At 38.5% G+C, this 23567-nt stretch overlaps 2 protein-coding genes across 13 annotated transcripts in view; one reads left to right on the top strand and one right to left on the bottom strand.

The window, feature by feature from the left end:
• The window catches only part of LOC137975783 (uncharacterized), an 81977-nt gene that overhangs the window by 15216 nt on the left and 43194 nt on the right, over nucleotides 1-23567 (bottom strand). The window contains exons 2-3 of one of the 4 annotated variants that reach the window (XR_011117634.1): nucleotides 14960-15036; nucleotides 12184-12895 (exon numbers count right to left, since the gene is read on the bottom strand). The exons of 2 other annotated variants lie outside the window; for them this stretch is intronic. The gene's annotated coding sequence lies outside the window, so the exon portion shown is untranslated. Of the gene's footprint in view, nucleotides 1-12183; nucleotides 12896-14625; nucleotides 14703-14959; nucleotides 15037-23567 lie in introns of those variants that run through there. One more of the 4 variants, XR_011117633.1, reaches the window with a different exon arrangement.
• LOC137975781 (uncharacterized) lies at nucleotides 12907-22591 on the top strand. Of its 9 annotated transcripts, none has more exons than XR_011117627.1 (16): nucleotides 12907-13034; nucleotides 13235-13406; nucleotides 14207-14720; nucleotides 15132-15233; nucleotides 15870-15941; nucleotides 16704-16751; nucleotides 17698-17742; nucleotides 18625-18684; nucleotides 19132-19226; nucleotides 19308-19395; nucleotides 19916-20001; nucleotides 21130-21228; nucleotides 21350-21422; nucleotides 21680-21749; nucleotides 22126-22182; nucleotides 22494-22591. XR_011117627.1 is itself a non-coding variant. In XM_068822964.1 (11 exons), exons 1-11 carry the CDS (start codon nucleotides 12964-12966, stop codon nucleotides 19968-19970), a joined length of 1326 nt encoding a protein of 441 aa, XP_068679065.1. In that variant the 5' UTR covers nucleotides 12907-12963; the 3' UTR covers nucleotides 19971-20325. The 9 variants fall into 9 exon arrangements, 1 of the variants encoding a protein (XP_068679065.1); XR_011117625.1 differs by having other exon boundaries at nucleotides 19308-19399; XR_011117630.1 differs by lacking the exon at nucleotides 19132-19226 and having other exon boundaries at nucleotides 19308-19399.

Raw genomic sequence — 23567 nt, 5'->3', positions numbered from 1 at the left:
AGAGATATACCGTTTCCCCATTTTTCCCACCATTTGCTCTCAACTCCCGATAACGTCGAGCCTTGCTGAATTTCCGTTTTGTGGTTCGAGTTCTCTCGGAATAGCCAATCGAACGAACCCGGACGAAGAATCATAGAAAGTCAAGGTGATGAGAAGAGTTCCATTTCCATTTTTTTATTTGCCAGAGAAAATGCAACTTTAAATAGATTGCACATATATAGTTGTAAAAAGTTAAAGGATTTGAAGTAACATTTGCTACTCAAATTAAAGGAGAATAACTTGTTCGATGTTCAAGCTGCTTGCACATTTCTCTCAACATTGAATGAAATCCACCCCTACATTAGTTTCACAATCGAACTTGAGAAAAAGGGGAAACATTCTTTCCTAGGAATGGAAATCATCAGAAATATCACCCGGTTAGACAGAAAGGTTTACATAAAACCAACCAATACTGGGCTGCTTCTGCACTACCATAGCCACATTATATGAAGTACAAACATTCTCTGTTAAAAACAATGCTGAACCGTGGTTGTAATCTTTCTTCAAACTTGCAACTTTTTTCATAAATAATGCGATCCCCTAAAGGAGATATTCACACGTTTGTATTATCCAGAGCCCCTCATACAAAACACCATCAGGGTTTTCATTGAAATGAAGGTGACGGGGAGCACACGCCCCCCGCAACAAGCAGGTGAAATTCCCGTTAGAATACCCCTGCCCTTCAAAGATCAGAGATCAGCTAACAAACTCCGCGAGCAACTTAGTGATCTTAGCCGAAAGATAAATACCGAAGTGCATCCTGTCTTTACAAGCCGCAAGATCAAAGATGAACTTAAAGCTAACGAACCTAAACCTCCAATTGTCAACCTGAGCAAAACGTTGTATATTCCTTTCGGTGTGATCTGTGTGATGCAGGCTTCACAAGCCGACACTTATATATCAACGTGTCGAGAAGTATAAACGATCGGTAATCGGCAATCATGTGAGAGAACAACATGGAATTGAGCACACATGTGAAATCGCAAAGAGCATTTAGGGTCCTGAGGAAGTGCTCGAACAAGTTCGATTGCTTGATTTTTCAAAGGTTTTTTATCCGGGACCTTAAGCCAAAATTAAACCAAATAAGTGATTATATCCGTGCAAAGCTGTTTGCTTAACACTTCCAATAGTTTTCATTCTTTTCACCCCTTATTTACACTTTAATTTCGCATTCTGTTATTTTTATTGTTCGTATGTAAATACTTATAGATTCTACCTTCATTCCACTGTTTCAGAAATTGTATATATGCGGAAATTTTATTCACGAAATCTAACTTGAAAATGACCGTGGAGCGGTCGAAACGTCGTTCTTATTTTTTATCGCTCGTTTTTATAACTTAACTTCTTTTTCCTTGCGGAAAAGCTCAAAAGAAACCGTATGGGCTCATTACAATGAGCTTTTTCCTTAAATTACGACTACAAATGAAATAAAAGAGTGGCGGAATCAGAGTGAATCGTGTATTAACATGAAAAAGCAAGCAGAATAAGACACATTTGACATACAAAAAGAAGCAAAGATAAATATATTTAACAAGAGACAAAATGGCAGCACTTTGAATGCTTTGATTAAAGGGGAACTGAAGGCAAAAATTAAGCATTCTTTATTTACACTTTAGACCAATTTTTCAAAAGAAAATTTGTGAGAAACACACAGCAACTGATTTTGTTAACTTTGTTTATTATCCGACCGGTTTCGTTTAATCAAAAGTACAGACTTCAGGGGTGCTAACAAGATGTCTAAAGGGATCTAGCACGTTCTAGTAAGGGTGTGAACAGCAACACACCCACAAGAAATACGGGCAGGATATAAAACACCTTACGTCAAAGACTTGTAAATATATAAAATAAGTACATCGTATTCACAGTTTGGCTTAATTCGCTGCTGTTCTATGTAGCTAAAACGTTTTCTGAGTACCGATCTGGTGTGCTGCGAATGTGGTCCTTTTTTCACCAGGCCTGTGACCCAGACATTTTCCTTAACATTTCCTGTTTGTTACAAATTGATTGCACTACGCCAATCACTTCAGCCTGGCTGACAATGAGCCACGGCAAACAGTACTTTAAAGCTTGTCAAAGGATTTCTGCGCGCCACTATGACTACGGAAAGATTGTCGGGCTTGGCGTTGATGAACATTCACTACGAAAGGCCCGTTCACTACGATGCTGTGGTCTAGCGTTATGTGGAAAGATACCCCGAAGAATGCTTTGTCTGGATCCCGTCTTTGACGAAACACAAATTTTGAAGACGTTTAACTGCATTTTATATCAATTAAATACGTGTGAAAGCACAACAATCGTTAATAAGATATAACTGAACAATCACAAAACTAAATTATCACTAATTGATAGTGAGACACAGCTAACGTTGAGAACAACCATCGGGTAAACATTTCTTCTCTATGAAATTGCAACACGCTTATTTTGCCTCAGAATGCCAGAAATCGCCTCTCCGAGGACTAAAATTTTCACAATTTCCCGAAGGTCCCCAAGTGGGGTCCCCCCTTCGGGGCACCTTTAAGGCCTGGTTTTCACTAGCCACACAAGCAAGCTTGTCAAAGGATATCTGCGCGCTTCTATGACAACGGAAAGATTGTCGGGCTTGGCTCCGAAAGACCCGTTCACTACGATGCTGTGGTCTAGTGTTTTGTGGAAAGATACACCGATTGGCCGTTTTTATACTAGAGACGCATAATTCGTCTGGGACGAACTTGGGCAAACATTTTTTATGCGTCTGTTAAATTCGTCTAGTATAAAGACGGCCACAAGACTCATTATGCGTCTGGACGAAGAATCTATTTTAGTGCGTCTTCGAAGACGCACTAAACTGGAAAGTTCGTCCAGACGCATTATGCGTCTAGTGCCCGTCTTTATACTTGACGAATTTAACAGACGCAGAAAAAATGTTTGCCCAAGTTCGTCCAAGACGAATTATTCGTCTCATGTAGTTCGTCCCGTCTTTACACTAGACGGATAACATGAGAGACGCATAATTCGTCTGGACGGATTATGCGTCTCTAGTATAAAAACGGCCAATGCTTTGTCTTGATCCCGTCTTTGACGAAACACAAATTTTGAAAACGTTTAACTGCATTTGTTTCACTCTATATTAATGAAATACGTGTGAAAGCACGACAATCGTTAATAAGATATAACTAAATTATCACTAATTGATAGGGGGACACGTGCACAGCTAACGTTGAGAACAACCATCGGGTAAACATTTATTCTCTATGAAATTGTACACGCTTACTTTGCCTCAGAATGCCAGAAATCGCCTCTCCGAGGACAAAAAATTTCACAATTTCCCGAGGGTCCCCATCTGGGGTTCCCCCATCGGGGCACCTGTAGGACTGGTTTCCACTAGCCACGTAAGAATAAACACAAGCAATACACGCAGATGCGTTTACTTGTTGTTAATCAGTGTCTATTGTTCGAAGAAAAGGCTCTAATAAACAACAAGCTGCTGAGTTTGCGTATGCTTTTGTGCTTATGTCGATAGTGAAAACCGGGATTAACCGGACTCCTTGTCGTAAAAATCTGCATCCGCTCCAGGAAACGTGTATTTTTAAGAATATAAAACAATTCAGAACTGCACGTTGGAACAATTAAGACTGTCGTCACTTGAGAATTACGTATCTAAATGACCAAGACGTGTTCTGAGTCTCCTAATTTATAGCGGACGGGAGCAGGACTGAAAAGGGCGGGAGAAGGGAGATAAAGGTACGGGAAGTGGAAGAGCTCACACCAACGCCTTAAGCGGGAGGCTATAATCGTTTCCTGCAGTGGACCTTCTTTGACAAAATCTGGGTCATTAAATAACGTGATTGATCATCACTTGAATTGAGTTCGGAGTCAATGAGGTATCGAGGAAATTGGGCGTTTTTAGGTGTTTGACAATTTATATTTCCCATGTCTGATGCTGAATACCTTTATAAGACGATGATTTTATCTGTTTTAGTCTGTTATGATGTGGCCTGCCTGGTACGGGTGTGGTAGAGTTAACTCTGATGTACTAGAGAGTTTACAGTATACTAAAGAGCCGAATGCTACTTTGGGTCTAGCACCTGATCTGAATAATTATTTTTATTTAAATACTTGTGTCCAAACATTTACATTTAGACGCTGTAATGGTGATTTATTTTCTGAAAGTCAACCTTATGGTAGCCAAGAGATCTTTTTCCTTGGCAGGCGCGATGAAATGTAACGGTCATCCTCGTCATAGTAAATCAAAGGAATCCTTCATTGAATTCTCAAGGGACCCTGTAAAAACTTATTCCTCAATTAAATGATTTCGAGTAGATGTACATCCCCTTTTCATTGAAATCGACCATGTAACAATTTTCTTAATGTTTTTTACCAAGTTACACTTTTTGAATTTTCACTTAACACATTTTCGTTGATTGATAGTGTAGCCACTGCGGCCAGTTTTCTGCATTTTCTTAACACCACAAATCCTAATATCAAATTTACAATGGAACTTGATGAAAACTTAAGTTCTCTTAGTCCATTTGCTTTTTTGACCTTTTGTAAAAATTCATTTCTTTGTGGGCGCCGTTAAAGGCCCACCTTCACTCAAATGACGACTTGTCCAAATACGTTATTTGATTGGCTAAATGCACTCAGGCGAATCACGCGGGAAACGACATGTCAGCTATTTGGGTAATTTCGTGTTACACGAAATTCAGTCACGGTGCGCAATGACTTTTGGGCGAATGTGGGCCTTTAAGCAATCAAGTACCATTTTTGAAAACTTGTTGGAAAGAAATGAGCGGAGTTTGCGGGGTTAGCGCAGGCTTAAGTATGCACGCTATTGTTTCATTTATCCCGAGAATAATCCCCATTTCTTGAGTGACTAAAGGAAACAAAAAAAAACCCATTGTAAAGTCTTGCAATAGAGTCACACTGTAATATGTGTATGTTAGGCGGACCTTTCCGCAATTATTTACATTAAGTGGCAAAGATATTGATAGCCGTGTCAGTTGTTTTACAAAAGATATATACAAACAATATTAGCAGGGGGCTGGGACGCTAGTCGGAAAGTTTGAATTAAACCTCTAGAGAACACCGAATGTGGGCGTGGTTAAATTTATTTTAACGCCTAAAAGATATATATATATATATATATATATATATATAATTAATTGGTAATGCAAGGGTGAGGTTATATGGTCATTTAATCGCTACTCTGAGTTTCATGCTCCATACGGAGCAATCTTCAGGCAACTGCCAGAAAAAACGGTTACAATCAAAGATATTTGAAAATACAGAACAATAGACAATAGATGTTAAGTTTGTTACAATTTATTGCTCTAGTTCAACTATTGAGCACTTTTAAGTTGATGAGGACTTCTACCCATTTTTTGGTTATAATATACATTAATTACCCTTGTCCGCCTGTGAATCACATGTTGATCCAGCGTTATCACATAGAAAAAACTGGCCCTTAGAGAGTCCCACGTAAATGCCACACATTAAGTGATAAATCAGCCATGTTGCCAGCATGGTTGTCCTGATAGTGTAGTGGTCATCACACCCGCCTAGTGATCAGCGAGACGTGGGTTCAAATCCCGCTCAGGGTAATTACAGTTTTCCCCAGAAGTTGTCCAGTGTTGAGTTTCCCGTAACTTTCTCTCAATTTCTCCTCAACTTGGACTGTGAATCCATTTGTGATCCTCCTGGGGGTGATGCGCTGTTGGCTCAAGGGATCTACCTAACTGACTCTTTACATTAATTACCCTTGTCCGCCTGTGAATCACATGTTGATCCAGCGTTATCACATAGAAAAAACTGGCCCTTAGGGAGTCCCACGTAAATGCCACACATTAAATGATAAATCAGCCATGTTGCCAGTATGGTTGTCCTGATAGTGTAGTGGTCATCACACCCGACTAGTGATCAGGGGGACGTGGGTTCAAATCCCGCTCAGGGCAATTACAGTTTTCCCCAGAAGTTGTCTAGTGTTGAGTTTCCCGTAACTTTCTATATATATATATATATACGTAAAGTAGGCTTGTATTTGCTGTACTAAGAGTGCTCTATACCATGCGGTAGGGCTAAACACGGGAAAGCACATACCATACATGAAACCAAACAACGTGTTACAGTACGTCAACATCAAATCCAACCACCCCCCAATCATCTTAAAGAACATTCCTGAAGGAATCAACAAGCGACTGTCAGAAATTTCTTCGAGTGAGGAAGTCTTCAATGAAGCAGCCCCCGTATATCAAAAGGCGCTGAGCGACAGTGGATATGTTTACAAACTCAATTATATTAGACCAACGGCTCCAAAGAAAGGGAGACGGCAAAGGAAGCGTAACATCATCTGGTTCAACCCACCCTACAACGAAAACGTGAAGACCAATGTGGGGAGAGAGTTCCTGAACATTATCCGTAAATTCTTTCCGAAAAGCAATAAATTACACAAGATCTTCAACAAGAACACAATAAAACTATCCTACAGTTGTATGCCAAACGTAAGAACAATCATCGAAGGAAATAACAAAAGAAAACTGGCAAAAGGCAGCAAAGATAATGTCCAGAAGGAATGCAATTGTCCGAGGAATACCACGTGCCCATTACAAGGAAAATGCCTCTCAAGAGACATCGTGTATCAGGCAACGGTGAAGACCAGCGAAAAGGAAGAAAAGTACGTAGGACTCACAGCAACTGATTTCAAAGCAAGGTTCGCAAACCATAAAGCATCGTTTAAAGCAAGAGCGAAGAGCAACTCAACTGAACTGAGCAAATACATTTGGCAATTAAAGGACAGCAACACCGACTATACAATTTCGTGGAAAATTCTTTGTCACGCCTCGCATTATACTAACGCGACAAAACGTTGTAATTTATGCATAGCTGAGAAATATTACATCATATGCCAGCCGCAAACAGCAACACTCAATAAGCGCAACGAGTTGATTAGTAAATGTAGACATAATGAGAAATACCTATTGAAGAACTTTAGGTAAATAGGAGCGTGCAGCACGAACGGCCATGTATGACTAAAAAGGGGTAATCTTCAACGAATAAAATCACTCTTGGTTACACACTGATGAGTGCAGGACAAACTAAACGTCCTGTACGAAACAGACCTGTATGAAAACCAGAGGCAAAAGTATGATCGTGTCCTGATTATTCATTCATTTATATATATATATATATATATATATATATTCAAACATTTATTCAGTTAAAAATATGATTATTTGGGGTGTGCATTGTCAGGGTTTCTCTCCTACACTCTCTGTAAAATTAAAATTAGCCTGTATCCTTCTAGGATCCTTCCTTGTCATCCGCTAAGTTGACTACGGTCGTGCATCATTAATTTGATCCTTAGTTAGGTTTCAAGTGAAGTTATAGGCTCCCCTATCTTGTCATCCTGAAAGAAAATTTCCCGGGAGGCCCACGCCTTAACCACGTAAATCACCTCTTCGATGGCTGTGTTGCCAGCATGGTTGTCCTGGTGGTGTAGTGGTAATCATACCCGACTAGTAATGGCGGGACGTGGGTTCAAATCCCGCTCAGGGCAAATTTTCTTTCAAACATTTATTCAGTTATATGTATATATATATATAGATATATATATATATATATATATATATATATATATATATATATATATATATATATGTTGGCAAACCAACATCGTCTACACATATATATATATATATAAACTTGAAGTCGCTACGCTGTGAAGTTGTCTTTCTAAACGTTATATTCGCTCTACTTCACGTATCGAGCACTCTGCAGCTAACTGGAGCCCCCTACTTGTGCATATATAAATATATATATTTACCACCGAAATATCGCTGTTGTTGTGTAAAACTTGTTATTTTTGTTCAAGTATAAGTTTACCGAGAGAATTTTTTTTTTTGAAAGCGGATAAGCAGTTTAAAAGGGCTTCCTGAGCCAACGAAGATGCTTGGCCAACGGAAGGATCCCGGGGAGATACGAAGTCCAAACCACGGCATGTAGATTTGTAAAAAAAATGGCCTTGAAGAGGCCAATGGACGGGCAACTTCTCTTTGCTAAAAAATAAAATTTAATGTGGTTTAGAATGTTTCAGGTTATACGACATTCATCTGGGGAAAACTGAAATTGCCCTGAGCGGGATTTAAACCCACGTCCCCCTGATCACTAGTCGATCACTAGTCGGGTGTCAGAAGTTGTCCAGTGTTGAGTTTCCTGTAACTTTCTCTCAATTTCTCCTCAACATGGACTGTGTGTGGGTGATACGTTGTTGGCTCAAGGGATCTACTTAACTGACTCTTTACATTAATTTACCTTGTCCGCCTGTGAATCACATGTTGATCCAGCGTTATCACAAAGAAAAACTGGCCCTAGGGAGTCCCCCGTAAATGCCACACATGAAGTGATCAATCATCCAAGTTACCAGCATGGTTGTCCTGATAGTGAAGTGGTCATCACACCCGACTAGTGATCTGGGGGTCGTGGGTTCAAATCTCGCTCAGGGCACTTACAGTTTTCAACAGAGGTTGTCCAGTGTTGACTTTCCTGTAACTTTATATATATAATGGTAAAGTTAATCATTAAAACCCCTGATGACTGGCCGACCACGAAACAGGCTTGTAGGGACTAACTTCCATATATAATTCGCTCTATTTCTTTGTATTGAGCACTTTCTTACGAAAATAACGTTTCGCACTTTATGTATATACCCTAAGGGAGACGACGAGCATTCACTTCCCTTTCGCAGTCGGGAATTTTTTTTTTGTTCGTTTTAGCAGTTACAGGAAAGTTCTTGTTACTTTTGATATATTTGCAACCAAACAAAATACTTATTGTTCCTATTCCTTACTACATTTGTTATTCTTGCCACTTTTGTTGAAGTTCTATGCTAACGATGCGGGTAAAATTAATTTGCATTTGCAAATATGTTCCCGCATTAGCCTCCATTTCATGCTAGATCTAGCCCAGCCGTGAGAATTCGAAAATGTTCTATTACCGACTTGTGTTTGCGTGTACAACGCGCAAGTACTTTGCGTGTTCCCCTCGTGCTGTTTAATAAATTTACGTAAACGTAAATCGTTTTGCAGCTTGGCTTCGCAGACGCTATTTTTCGGGAGAGAGAAACGACCGCCGGAAATAGGTATGAGTTTGCAGGCTATACCTTGATGTTCTGGCAAATTTTTGATAAACCTTTATTCCTTAGCCGTAAGTGTACAGTGCGGCAGTAATCGATCCTTGGAAAAGTAATAAACTTACCGGTAGATACAAAGGGGTTTGATATCACATAATTTGTTTCTTAGACTTTTCTGGTACAAAGATAAAAGATGATGTTCCGTATAATTCTATTACATGTAATATTTTGCTAGCTGAAATAATATTAATCAATTTCCGTTTTGCCAACACGTTTTTGACCACTTTGACCACACCCCTGAGCATCGTCGTTCTTGTTACAATTGTGGGTTATTAGCTTAAAAGTAACCATGTCTGAGATCGTTCGGGAGTTTGTGAACGGTTTGTTAAATCTGGTCGAAGAAATTACCCGTCTACCTACAAATCATGTTGACCGACACTCTTTGAATACGCATAGTGCAAGACTCGACGAGGCCTTGAATCGACTGCGTTGGATGCGATCTGTGCTCAATGAAGCTGTTCACGGTACCGAGTGGAGGTCCTTTAGTGATCAATTAGAGCAAATAGAGGATTCACTGAAAGCGCTACAGCTTCAGATTTTTGATAAAATAAGAAGCCTTGATTTGGCATGATTTCGGTGCCCGGTAGAGCAAGGAAATCAGGGTCGACCTCGCTTCATCATTACGCGTCAGCAAATCAGCTATCTCAGGGAATTTTCCTTTAAATGGACGGAGATAGCTGATTTGTTGGGCGTCTCGATCAGCACTTTAAACCGACACCGTTCATCGCTTGGACTCGGCAGCGATGATGCGCCAAGGTTCATGGCCATTTCTGACGCTGATCTTGATGTTCTAGTGCGGGATATTGTGAGACAACTTCCGTTCAGTGGCATTCGCATGGTTCAAGGGGAGATGGAAAGCAGGGGATTTCATGTCCAGAGAGAAAGGGTCAGGGCATCGCTACATCGCGTAGACAGTCTTAACATCTGTGCAAGACTTCGGCATGTGGTTGAAAGACGGAAATATCGAGTTGCTGGCCCAAACTCACTCTGGCATATTGACGGAAACCATAAACTTATTCGCTGGAAATTCGTTGTGCACGGCGGAATCGATGGATTTTCGCGTCTCTGTGTTTACTTGGCTTGTGCCACAAACAATCGCGCCAATACCGTAAAGACAATTTTTTTTACTGCCACGGCAGAATTCGGTTGGCCCTCCCGAGTAAGATCCGATCGTGGTATGGAAAACGTGGAAGTGGCCCGACAGATGATCGCTCATCGGGGAACGGGAAGGGGGAGTCACATTACTGGTAGCTCTGTTCATAACCAGCGTATTGAGCGGTTATGGCGCGACTACTTTCGTTGCATCGGAGTTCTTTTCTACAATTTATTTTATTTTATGGAAGATAGTGAAATTCTTAATCCCGACAATGACAATGACCTGTTTTGCTTGCATTTTATTTACACTCCTTTGATCAATCAGGCACTGCAACTGTTTAAGCGTTCGTGGAACAACCACAAGCTATCAACAGAAGGTAATTTTACCCCACATCAGTTGTACATTAAAGGGATGTTGGAGCGCTTTGGTACAAACGACCCTGCTACCAGAGATGTGTTCGACGATGATTCCATCGAAGAAACAGAGTACGGAGTCGACCTCGATGGCCCAGCTCCAGAAAATCGGTCAAGCAATGATGTTCAGGTCAGAGAGGTCACGTTCCCGATTTCTGCTGAACAACAATCCCGGTTGCAGGAAATAGTTCAGTCGCTACAACCTTGTCCTAATCATGGCATTTCACTCTTTCTCGCTGCCAAGAATTTTGTAAACGCGAATGTCTGATTCAAAAGTCTCTCTCATATTGGTATAGGGTAAAATATAGACTGTACCAATTGACTCTTTTTTTTTTATCGAAAATAAACACTTAGAGATGGCTGGGTAGATATATTTTTTTTATATATGGGGGGGGGGGGGGGAAACGCCAAAACAGTGACAGAAATAGCATTTGGCCGCAAATTAAACAAACGTTCATCAATGCAACGACGAATACATAAATATCTGTAGTTTAAAATTGTAATGGGCTGTATCAAATCTATTTCACGGGCCACCCACGAATCCCTCCCAGTTGCTTACTAGTTCCCTCGGTATTTCCGTTGTGGATGAAACAAATTTCCTTTATTGTCAGCCGATAGACATTGAATTATGCTACACGCGTGACAAGCCATCCTACAAAATGCAATTCTCTCTTTCACTTTTTCAGTACAAACTGCTCTTAATAACTTAAGGCAGATTACGTTTTCCTTTCTGACAGAACGATAACAGAACGACTAACATCATTCGCAAGCACATGCGGCAAAACAAAACCAAAACAAAACAAAACCTCGTTGCAATTTCCGACACAGTCTGCGTACGAGCTTTGTTTGATTCACTTTGCAGAACGTTTTCTCTCTCTCTATATTTTTGTTTTTCGGTTTCAGCGTCAATACAATGCGAGAAAGGCTCATCAGAATTATGAGCGGAAATTCAGTGATATCTACCGGCTGCTAGCCCGCGATTACATAAAAGATAACATTGAAGGGAATTGTTCTGTCCACAACGGAAATACTGAGGAAAGTAGTAAGCAACTGGTGAGTGATTCGTGGGTGGCCCATGCAATAGATTTGGGACTGCCCATTACAAGTTTAAACTACAGATATTGATATATTCATCCGTGCAGTTGATGAATGTTGGTTCAATTTGCGGCGAAATGCTCTTTCTGACAATGTTTTGGCAATTCTCGTGTTGCCATTTCCAGCCGCCCCTGACACCCCCCCCCCCCCCCCTCCCCAACCCGCGGCCTTCCATAGGTGAAGACCCCTTCCTAAGTGTTTATTTTCGATAAAAATGGTCCAAAAAGAAGTGCAATAGTCCAAGAGTCAATTGGTCTAGTCCATATTTTACCCTACGCAGCAGCAGCGTCTCTTGTATATTGTGCCTTATATGTTTGTCAATCTCCCTTAACGTTGTTAATTAGGTAATTACTCAAACATAAACATTACACACAGGATAAACGCTATTTTTGATTTTATTTACCAACCCTTTCGTTAGTATCACAGGTTTGCTACCTCTAAGCAAGATGAATTCCAAGTCACCAAGTGGCATTAATTTTAAAACAATGGCAAAGGCCTAATGGTGATTTTTATCTCGCTGTGATAAAAAATGTCACATTTCCTTGATTTTTTGATTTCAAACTAAAAACAATACAATAAAGACACCGCCGCCATCTAAATGATAGAACCTGGCTGGGAGTTCTACAGTCACATGCGCCGCATAATCAAACATGAACACGAACAACGAAGCTCTTCAAGGATTACGCGCACTTCTCTCGTTGTTAAGTCAGCCAGCCGTGAGCGACGAGGTCGATCGGCTTTTTGGAGACAGAAACCGTTTGACGACGACTGGAACTTCAGTCACCACATCAACGACAACAGCTACTGTCCCAACTGTTACTGCATCTGCAACAGCCGACAGTTCTTCTGTAACAGTCGCCCCTTCATCTGCGGCAGTTGTTCCTGTGTCTACTGCATCGGTCACAATTCAAACGCCCAACGTTAGGAACATCGGACCACTGTTCAATCCGGCGTCAATCCTAACAGCGGATCGAGGGAGGGCTCGTGGTCGTGGTCGTGGTCGTGAACACACAGCTCCTTACACTAGCCCTGGACCAGTTTTTACTAGAATAGTTGTCTTGTTGTCTGGACCAGGCGTCGAAGACGTTCCTAGAGGAAGAGAGAGACAACAAATAAGAGATGCCAACTTTGAAGCCAGGGTCTCATTCCGCAATAGAATGACGCCACAAGAAGTGCGTACCAGCATTTTACACGCCTTCCAGGCTCAGGGGCATCTCAGGACTGTGACGTGAGTATACAAATAGATTTGGCAGTTTTACTAAAAATTGAGTACTAACTAACCCTAACCTGGGATGCAAGATTTAACCAAATGAAACTCGAAAAACGACCAGCAAACATTTTTTAACAATATACATGTTCATTGCTTTTGAACAACCGTGCCCTGGTGATTAGTCTTTTAAAACAAACTTAACTTTTTTTGTTTTGCAGGGATTGTTCACAGTTTGACTTTTTAAACTGTGATGAAGTGAACAAAAGGAAGTTGGTTCAATTGGATCCACCATCACAAAATCCAACAGCCACAACATTGAAGTCCTTGTGGAGGTCACAATGCCCCATCTACATTAGACCACACTTTTCACTACGGAACACAACACAGGCAGTAAGTAAGACTAGGGCAGGCTGGGTTCTACCAGCGATGACAAGCTACATTCGCGGGCTTTGTATCGTGTTGAAAACAACTTCGTTTATTGAAAACTCCAGTTCCGTTCGTATTTGCTCTGTTATACAGTGTGATACCGTCTCATATTTTGCGCGTTCTCTTGGCCTAATATGGTAAAATGACGTAATAGTGGAATAAGAGGCCATAATACACTATTATTACCATGTTATGGTTATAAAACAAATTCATTGCCATCATGGCAATTTTTAAATATTAAAAGATTAAAGTAAAAGATGTATATAAATTACGCAAAATTGGCAACAGTTTTGAGGTCTCCCACATAAATTATGGCCGTATTATATTTTATTTCTTAATCTAAGTTATTCACGGATTTGGACTGGTTCTTGCCTATGATTTATTAGAGGGTAGATGCACGATTGACGTCACCATCGGCTTTTTTGCGAATAATTCTTTATTATACAAAACAAATAGATTCCATGTTGCCGTGGGTCTGTTCAGTAATAGATCAAAGAAGACGTCAAAATGTGGTAAGAACATCAGTGACACACTCGGCTGTCGCCTCGTGTGCCACTTTTTTGTTGTTACCACATTTTGACGTCATCTCTGATCTGTTACTGAACAGACGCACTGCAACATGGAATCTATTTGTTAAATAGTTCACATGTTTTTAAATCTCAAAGCACATTCACGAATTTTGGCCGCACCACTGCAACACTACACATGAAGATACAATTTACACTCATTGTACTCTGATATTATGTACTTATAATCATTCATAGATGCCTTCAAGTACCAGTCTGAGAGCAAGTCCTGGATTCTTATTCAGGCAAAACATACAGTCACTGCTGGGGCAAAGTCTACCCAACCAAAATGAAGCTACTAACATTGTTAGTGCCATACATAGAGATACACCAACCAGAAATGCTAGTGCTGCCTATACTACAACCACTATCACAAACACAAGTAATACACTCACAAGAAATGCAGGCACTCATGTACACATGGAAAACACAGGTCACATTCCTGCTGCTGGCACAAACACTTCGAGTAGTATGAACTCAGGTAATTCACACACTACAAGCACAACTCCTACACCTAACACAAACACAATTGTTACAAGCACTACCATTACAGTAAACGCACGCCACACGCATACTACAAATACAGGCAGTACTGCTCCACCTCATGCATTACTTACCACAACAGCACCTGCTGAATCATCTAATCATTCAATACAGACACAAGTAGAAGGAACTGCTATTGCAGCAAGTGTGGATGCAAACAATGACAGAGGTGAGTTTTGTACATACATTTATGGAACTATTCTATGTATATGTATCAGGCCTTATTTCATCTAGCATTCAAGGTTTTTCATAATTAATTTTTAATTTATGATAGAAAGCGACGGATGTGCCATAAACACTGACTGTCTAGCAAGTTGAAGTTTAAAAGTTTATTGTTACATCACATTGCAATTGGCTGTGCCACTTGAAAAATGTAATATTTACAATCTTTTTAATTAAAAACCCTACCTTCAGACACTTGAAGAAAGATTGTATTGTACTCCAAACATTACAACAGATGGTGATGTCCTCCAAAGAACTCCAATCTGAATCAAATTCCAAATTGTAATGGTTATTTAGACCATATTAATTTTTATATTAGAACTGATTAATTAGACTAAATGTCATGCCTCATCCACAGATATCCTCTTTCCATCTTGGGACCTCAATATTGACACACTTGGAGGACTCAACGATTCCCCGAATAGGAGAGCGGATTTAATTTCATTGTCTTCTCCAACAGGTTAATAATTAAAATGAAAACACTGTCTAAATATTTTATTCCTGCTAACTGAATTTTTGAATATACTTCAATTTGACAATCACGATTAACCATGGAGATTTGACAAGACTATTCCGGAGGTGGGGCGCATAGGGTGAAGGGCGAGGGGTGAGGTGTTCGGTTAGGGGGTGAAGGTGCCAAAAATGAAATTGGGGGGTAACCCATGCATTTTCAGAGATAATTAAACTTGAAAGTGGAACAGAACGCCACACATTTCTACAGTATGTATTTTAAAGCGTGTTTATCGTTATCGTTGATTAATTGATATCTTTGAATTATGCATGGTTACCCAAAATTTTCTTCTTGGATTTCAATAAGACTTCTAAGGTAAGCTTCTCCCCCACATTCAGCAACCTGCTTAAATGCACCTTTGAATTAGTATATGTAGGCACTGCCATGAACAAAAATGCTCACCTTAGGCCTAAACACTATGCTTAAGGTAATGTTTAAACCTAGGGTTAGCATTTTTTTAAAAATGTGGATTGTTTCAGCTATAGCACCCTTCACCCCCTTACACCCCACCCCCAGAATAGCCATGCCATGCAGACTATCTTACCATGATTGCGTTTTATAATGTTTGCATGATTTTGTTGGCAGGTTCTTCTCACTCAATGGAATCCATTCACTCCTATTCATCTATTCATTCCAGCAGAGGCTCAGCAAATCAAGGTAATCAAACAAGTAACCAGCCAATTTTTTTCATGTACTGCTTCTTGAAACCATCTTATAGGAGTTTAGCATTCAGGCAACAACAAAGTCACAACATGCAATTATGTTTTGGGACTGGCAGCTCCTCATGATATTACTTATTGTTCACTAAGAAAATTAAATTTTAACTCCTAGCTAAAACCTGCATTTCCTTTCATTTCTAGGCAAGCAAAAATATGAACTGTGAAAGTTACGATCACAACATTTCAAAAACTCATTAATACGGTAATTCACAAAAGAAATACAGACCAATTCAATACTTTAAATGAGTGTCTGTATTTATGAGATTGATACAGCTAAATTTTACATCCGATTTTATAGGCTGAAGTAAAAGTATACATGTACAGTGTAACCTAAATACATGTAATAATATTAGAATGGACAGATGTTCAACAAAGCTTGTGAAGACATTCAATAAATTTGTTCATTTGATCAAGTCCAAAAACGCTTGGTTTGCACCCGTGTGTTAATCTTGATAAAACACTTACACTCATAACATTTTACATGTACATGTATTTGCCATGTGAGAAGCATTGTGTAAGTTTATCAATAATAGCATCATTATAATATAATATTACCTATAATAATATTGCCATTATGACATTGGTTCACATTAAAATTCTATCTAGAAGTTATGACAGCAATAATTAATGTGGATAACTAACCCTGAAAGAATGTGTGTATGAAGTATGAAATGTAACCAACTTTTCTACAAGTATACAGACTTAAATGAGGAAGATAGCATGGATGGCTCCCGTGTTGCTGTACAAGGTATTTTTGCACAATGGAACGTTGTCAATATCAAGGAGGATGAAAATCTTATTTTATATTACTAGGCTGTGACAAATGAAAAAAATAACAAGAAAAAAATAGTACTACAGTCAAACCTCCCGTAGGCGACCACCCATGTCTATTCTGTTATTGTAGTTAACTTCAGTGTACATTAAAGTGTATGTCTATTTTATCAATTTTTTCAATGCTGGGGAGACACTTCCCCTAGCGCCCACTGTGTATTTTACGACATACTCTGTATGTCACAAATATGTTGCAATGCCACATTTTTCAATTTCTGACTGTGAGAGATTCAGCAGATTGCGTGTCAAGTGGTCACCTAGGCAAGATCAAAAACATTTGAAAATTTAAAAATTCAAGATATATGTAAAATTTCCATGAAAGTACTGGTACCATAACTCATAGGTGACTGATCGTGAATCAGTATGTGTGCATTGATTTCGTCACCATCCATATTAATTAAATAGTTAGCAGAAAAAGTAAACAGGAAAGTATGTTTAAACATTTGACATAAGTAATAAATAAAAGTACAATTTTTAAGGATGTTAAGCAGGTGTACATAATAGTTTAGAGACGGCAGGTACAAACCACAGTTCACAGGTCACAGTTTGTTGTTTTACCAACACAGAAAGTATCCTAAACATTCATAACAGCTAACCTTAGGTCTACTGTAATTATAGGCCTAAAGAAAAGCTTTCAGGCTTAAGGTTAGCTTTTATGAATGTTTAAGATACTTAAGCGTAATTAGGCCTAAAGAAAAGCTTCTAGGCCTAAGGTTAGCTCTTATGATTGTTTAGGATACTTTCTATATAGGGAAAACAATGACATATGCCCTGTGTTTTGTACCTCCCGGTGTAGAGAAGCGACACATGCCCACTGTTCCTGTACCATTGACTAATCAGGGTCTTTGAATTTTATTTTTCAGTGTTAGAGGATGTTGTTGCTCTGCCATCTTCAGTTGTTGTTGAAGGTGACGGTCATCAATGTGCAGTTGCAGAAAATATCTATGCTCCCACGATTGTTTTGTATTAATTCCCCTTTTCAACAGGACATTCCAGTTTAGGTTTATATTTTGCATCTAAAATGTTTACTTTCAAGATCCACTTCCACTACTTGGTATTCCGATGACTTTCTATGAGGTCATAATTGTTTTTTTCCTCAACTGCACAATAAGTAGGGTACCCACGTAAACAATGTAACTTTGTGCATTTATTCTCGATAACCTTAACTTAATCAATTTTTTTAATCTCGGATAGACTTTCACATAATTATACTGGAATTCAAGGGCAGAGGAAAAAAAACATTGTTATTCCGAGTGTGCCTTGCAAATTATGTATTGTTATGTTTGCTTTGGTTCTTTTATTTTGATATGAACATTACTGATTACGACCAGCCTATAAGTCAAACTAGTGTATACACCGTAAGTCGACCCCCAATTTGTAAGACCCAACAATTCAGATGGATAAAATTTTTCAGAAGATTAAAGGTCATATTTTTTTTTCTCAAAAATGAGTAACTACCGCAGGTTGAAATGCAACAACAGTGCCAGTTCCGGCACAATTTGAGCCATTTCACAATTTCACAGTTGTCAACGGTTATAAGTCGAGGTCCATTTCTTTTTTACGTTGATTTTTAGGTATACACTAGTGAGTAAGATGATTGATAATGCTAATGACCATGACTATAATAAACAATAATAAGTATTTTTGACTTTTACTGGTGTAATTCCACTAGACTTCAACTAAATATCATTTCAAGTTACAAATGAACAGTTTGTAAAACGTATGTAGATTTAAACCCCCTCTTACAAATCTATTTTGATTTTTTGTCTGTCAATAATTTTATACATTAGATTCTCAAGTGGGGTCTATCAATGAACATTTGAATCAACATTCAAGTCAAATTCTCTCTGGTGAGTTCCAGCTAAGCTAAGTAAATTCATGATAACTACATGTAGTACCTCAAAATATAAGTGGTGCACTCATTATTTGTTCCATGTGTAAACAAAAGATACTCTTGTACCGGGAGGAAATGTGACAATAATGGCTGTCGATCCTCGTGATGTGACAGTGAAATCTTTAAACACATGTTTACCCTAAACATGACTGCAGCCAACATATTGCGAAAGTAGGTTGTCAGTAGGTAGTGCTAGACTTGAACATTTTGGAAAAGGTAACAATGTCACAGCAAGATAAAATTTCTTTTCAACCCTACACTTGCCTTTCCCCACTTACAATAGCTTATTACATGTCCAATACTGATATATTCCCCTGTCTTCCATGTGAAAAAACTAAACAATCTTGCAAAGACACAAGCAGTTTTTAGCGTTAACATACATACATTAATGAAATAATTGCAGCATTCACTGACGTTGCTCCAGAAATGTTTTATGCTTGGCAAAATGAAGTCTATGGATGGCAGCATCCTAATATTATCACCATGCCACTAGAGCTGGTAAGCAAATGTGTAAACATCTACATGTATTCATGCTTATTTTTGCCTTAGAATTGAACCTGTCACAAAATTCTTCAACAGCTGTGTCACCAAGCAGCAGCCGATATGACCACAGTGTTATTGTACTTCTCTGACAACAATGCATGTGACATATTCAGGGATGATTTCTGTAGGTAAATATAACATTCAAGTCCCACAGTGCAACCTAAATAGCCAAATCTATGTACTACCTTGCATAACTTACTTGATGACTATGTACATGTAAAGTAGTAAAACACTTACAAGTTATTAAGTGTTGCAAAAAATAACACTAATAATAATTACTTGTTCAATGATTGTGTGACTGTCCGTGTTCGCTTTTACAGGCAGGGCTATAAGCGAATTGCAACTAATTGCCTTAAATTACCACCGCCATACTGTGACAGGATTAAACTTAGTAATGTTACATGTAACGGAAATCAAAGCTAGAATATTATTAATTCAAGGAAACGAAATACTGCATGCAGTGTTGATATTACAAATTCTCTATTCCTTCCCTTGTCTGTGAGTGTTTTTGATCACATACAAGTATGTATTTTAGTCAACTGATTAAACTAAGAAAAACATTCCACTGAAACTTTAATATATAAAGTAATTAAACCGACATATACTGGATATAGCAGTTGACAAGTTCATTATCATTGTGCTAGGAATATACTAAGCAACCCAGATTTCATAGAGGCATGCAACAACGTGTACTTTTGAGCCACTGAGTGCTGCTCTGAGAGTGCTGAAAGTAAGTACCTAGGTTTAGCTAGTAATACGTAATACACCGTAAATATACAATTAGTATAATTTTAATTTGTAGGATGCAAAGGACTTCAATTGCAAATGCAAAGGTGCATTTGGTCATATTGTGTGTACTTTTATGATCACATCATTGAAGCTCTTAAGCCGCTTAGAATGCTGTAAAGACTGGAAAGCAACGAATGATGCTATGATTGTTTTTAAATGCCTGAACAATCTCAGTTGCACCTAAATATTTATGTGACCAGCTGCATACGAGATCCTATTTATGTCATAATGTAAAGCAACTTGCCAAAAAAAAAAATTAATATTCCTTGTTGTCACGAGTTTGATCGTAGCACGAGTCCAGTTCGAGCCCGAGTCAAGTTCGAGTCACGAGTCAAGTTCGAGTCAAGTTAAATTTTCCTTTTTTTTTTAGTAGTTTTGTTTTTAATTGCTGTGTGAAAATAATGTACCAGAGGTAATTAGGCCTAATTAGGTCTTTTTAGGGCTAATTAGGCCTAAAATTAGCGTTAATGAATGTTTAGGGTACTTTTCTTTAGGCCTAATTAGGCCTAATTAGCCCTAAAAAGACCTAATTAGGCCTAATTACCTCTGGTACATTATTTTCACACAGCAATTAAAAACAAAACTACTAAAAAAAAAAGGAAAATTTAACTTGACTCGAACTTGACTCGTGACTCGAACTTGACTCGGGCTCGAACTTGACTCGTGCTACGATCAAACTCTGTTGTCACTTGGTAACTCAGGGCAGCGTCTCTTTGACTATAGAGGAGTCAGTTTGGAATATTATAGATTAAGCAATTCTCTGAGCTTTTTAACTAGTTTAGACATACATGTATTTAAACTGCACATTTCAGATAATATTTACCTAAATTTGTTAATATACCAGTATTTCTTCATAATTTTTACATGTAATTTAGCTGCAGATTATTTTTTTGAGGATATTTTTGTAATGTTTCTATTTTTATTTTTTAAATTTGTAATATTGGTGCTTAAAAGCTCTTTTAAGGAGCAACAATAAGTGTATGTATATGTAAGACATAACGTGCTACAATCTGTAGGGAAAAGGTGGAACTGATGCAGGGGTTTCAATTTTTCCTTTTTCTCATTTCAGTTCAAGGAACATTGCAGCTTCCAACAACAACACCAATGCTTGCAGCAATTTGCCATAATGCTTCGGGAACTGCTATGCCTCCATTTGTACTGACAAACTGTATGTAACATTTTACTGTGTAATTCACTCTCAACCAATTAATATGTACTGTTGTTTGAATAAATGTAACATGTATTTTAACTGACTGAATGTAATATTGCTTATTCTTTACATACTGTAGTGTGTGATGTCCAAGCTGTCATAACATTCATTTTGGCTGCAGTAGAGCGCCAACAAGTCCAGTCAACGATAAGGTACAGCTATATATACATGTTTTAGAATTAGATGGTTTTACAATCCCAAAATGAACAGTTTTGCATATTGGGCAGTAACAGAATTTCACTTATGCAAACCAAACAATTCAAAACTGACTTGTACTGTCGACGGACCACTTGATTGGAAAACATTCGTATTGAGTCAGACAATTACATGTATGCGTAGTGACCAAGTTAAGGTTTAACTTTACATGTATCTTTAAAGTGATGTTATTTTATCTTTACATTGTATGTAGGAGTAATAGAGAAATAAGACAGAGACAAGATGAGGCATACCAAGAAAGCCTTGCCATAGACAGAGAAAGGGTAAGATACACAGCATCTTGAATTATGAGTTCCTGAACTGTGAAGCTTTGAGGTGCCCAGCAGGCCATGGGCACCTTTAGCAAAACCAATTGCAAGACAATGACAACTGAGCTTCGTCAACAACTAATATAAGCTGAGGGACCACAAGAATAAAGTCTACAAATGGACAGTTATTTATAAGAAAGTATAACTAGACTTGAGTTGGTTTTTACAATACTTCCTAACTCAAAGATGACTATGGCACATTATGGAAAGTTACATGTATTTATAATAAATTATAACACTAGACTTGATTCGGTATTGACAATACTCCTTGGTGCAAAGATGACGATGGTACATTAACATTCAAACAATTTCTTGCTTTGATTCTTACCAGGATCATCGGAGGTTAGTGGAGGAGGAAACAATGGAAAGACGCAGAGTAGCAGCTGAGGTAATACATCACAGTATAAAGGACAAATTGTTATTCTGTAGGAAAATATATATTGTTCTATCTGAGGCTACCTTTAGTACACAAGGACTCATAAATGGAAATCAAAGTTCTCCAAACAGGATCAGTGTAATCTATGAACTTCTCATCACTAAATGTACAAATCCTTTAAAAGTGAGCTACAGAACAAACATTTTGTGTTCTGCTGCTATGATTAAAATGTAGATGTGGTGTTATATTTCAAGAAATGCTGTTCATATTGGGGCTTTATTGTTCAAAATAACAAATCAGACTTTTCAATATCATATTTAAAGGCTAATCAACATGAAATAAGTGTAGCCCTAGACCAGCTGCCAGAAGAGCCATTAGAGAATGTTGACACAGTCCGAGTTAGAATTAGAGGACCCCAAGGTGTAGGAGTTGTGCTTGTAGTGTGTGAATTACCTGAGTTCATACTACTCGAAGTGTTTGTGCCAGCAGCAGGAATGTGACCTGTGTTTTCCATGTGTACATGAGTGCCTGCATTTCTTGTGAGTGTATTACTTGTGTTTGTGATAGTGGTTGTAGTATAGGCAGCACTAGCATTTCTGGTTGGTGTATCTCTATGTATGGCACTAACAATGTTAGTAGCTTCATTTTGGTTGGGTAGACTTTGCCCCAGCAGTGACTGTATGTTTTGCCTGAATAAGAATCCAGGACTTGCTCTCAGACTGGTACTTGAAGGCATCTATGAATGATTATAAGTACATAATATCAGAGTACAATGAGTGTAAATTGTATCTTCATGTGTAGTGTTGCAGTGGTGCGGCCAAAATTCGTGAATGTGCTTTGAGATTTAAAAACATGTGAACTATTTAACAAATAGATTCCATGTTGCAGTGCGTCTGTTCAGTAACAGATCAGAGATGACGTCAAAATGTGGTAACAACAAAAAAGTGGCACACGAGGCGACAGCCGAGTGTGTCACTGATGTTCTTACCACATTTTGACGTCTTCTTTGATCTATTACTGAACAGACCCACGGCAACATGGAATCTATTTGTTTTGTATAATAAAGAATTATTCGCAAAAAAGCCGATGGTGACGTCAATCGTGCATCTACCCTCTAATAAATCATAGGCAAGAACCAGTCCAAATCCGTGAATAACTTAGATTAAGAAATAAAATATAATACGGCCATAATTTATGTGGGAGACCTCAAAACTGTTGCCAATTTTGCGTAATTTATATACATCTTTTACTTTAATCTTTTAATATTTAAAAATTGCCATGATGGCAATGAATTTGTTTTATAACCATAACATGGTAATAATAGTGTATTATGGCCTATTATTCCACTATTACGTCATTTTACCATATTAGGCCAAGAGAACGCGCAAAATATGAGA

The sequence above is a fragment of the Montipora foliosa genome, chromosome 11, assembly GCF_036669935.1.
Source record: "Montipora foliosa isolate CH-2021 chromosome 11, ASM3666993v2, whole genome shotgun sequence".
NCBI lineage: Eukaryota > Metazoa > Cnidaria > Anthozoa > Scleractinia > Acroporidae > Montipora > Montipora foliosa.
The sequence above is the reverse complement of the archived record's forward strand: the minus strand, read 5'-3'. Positions and strand labels throughout refer to the sequence as shown.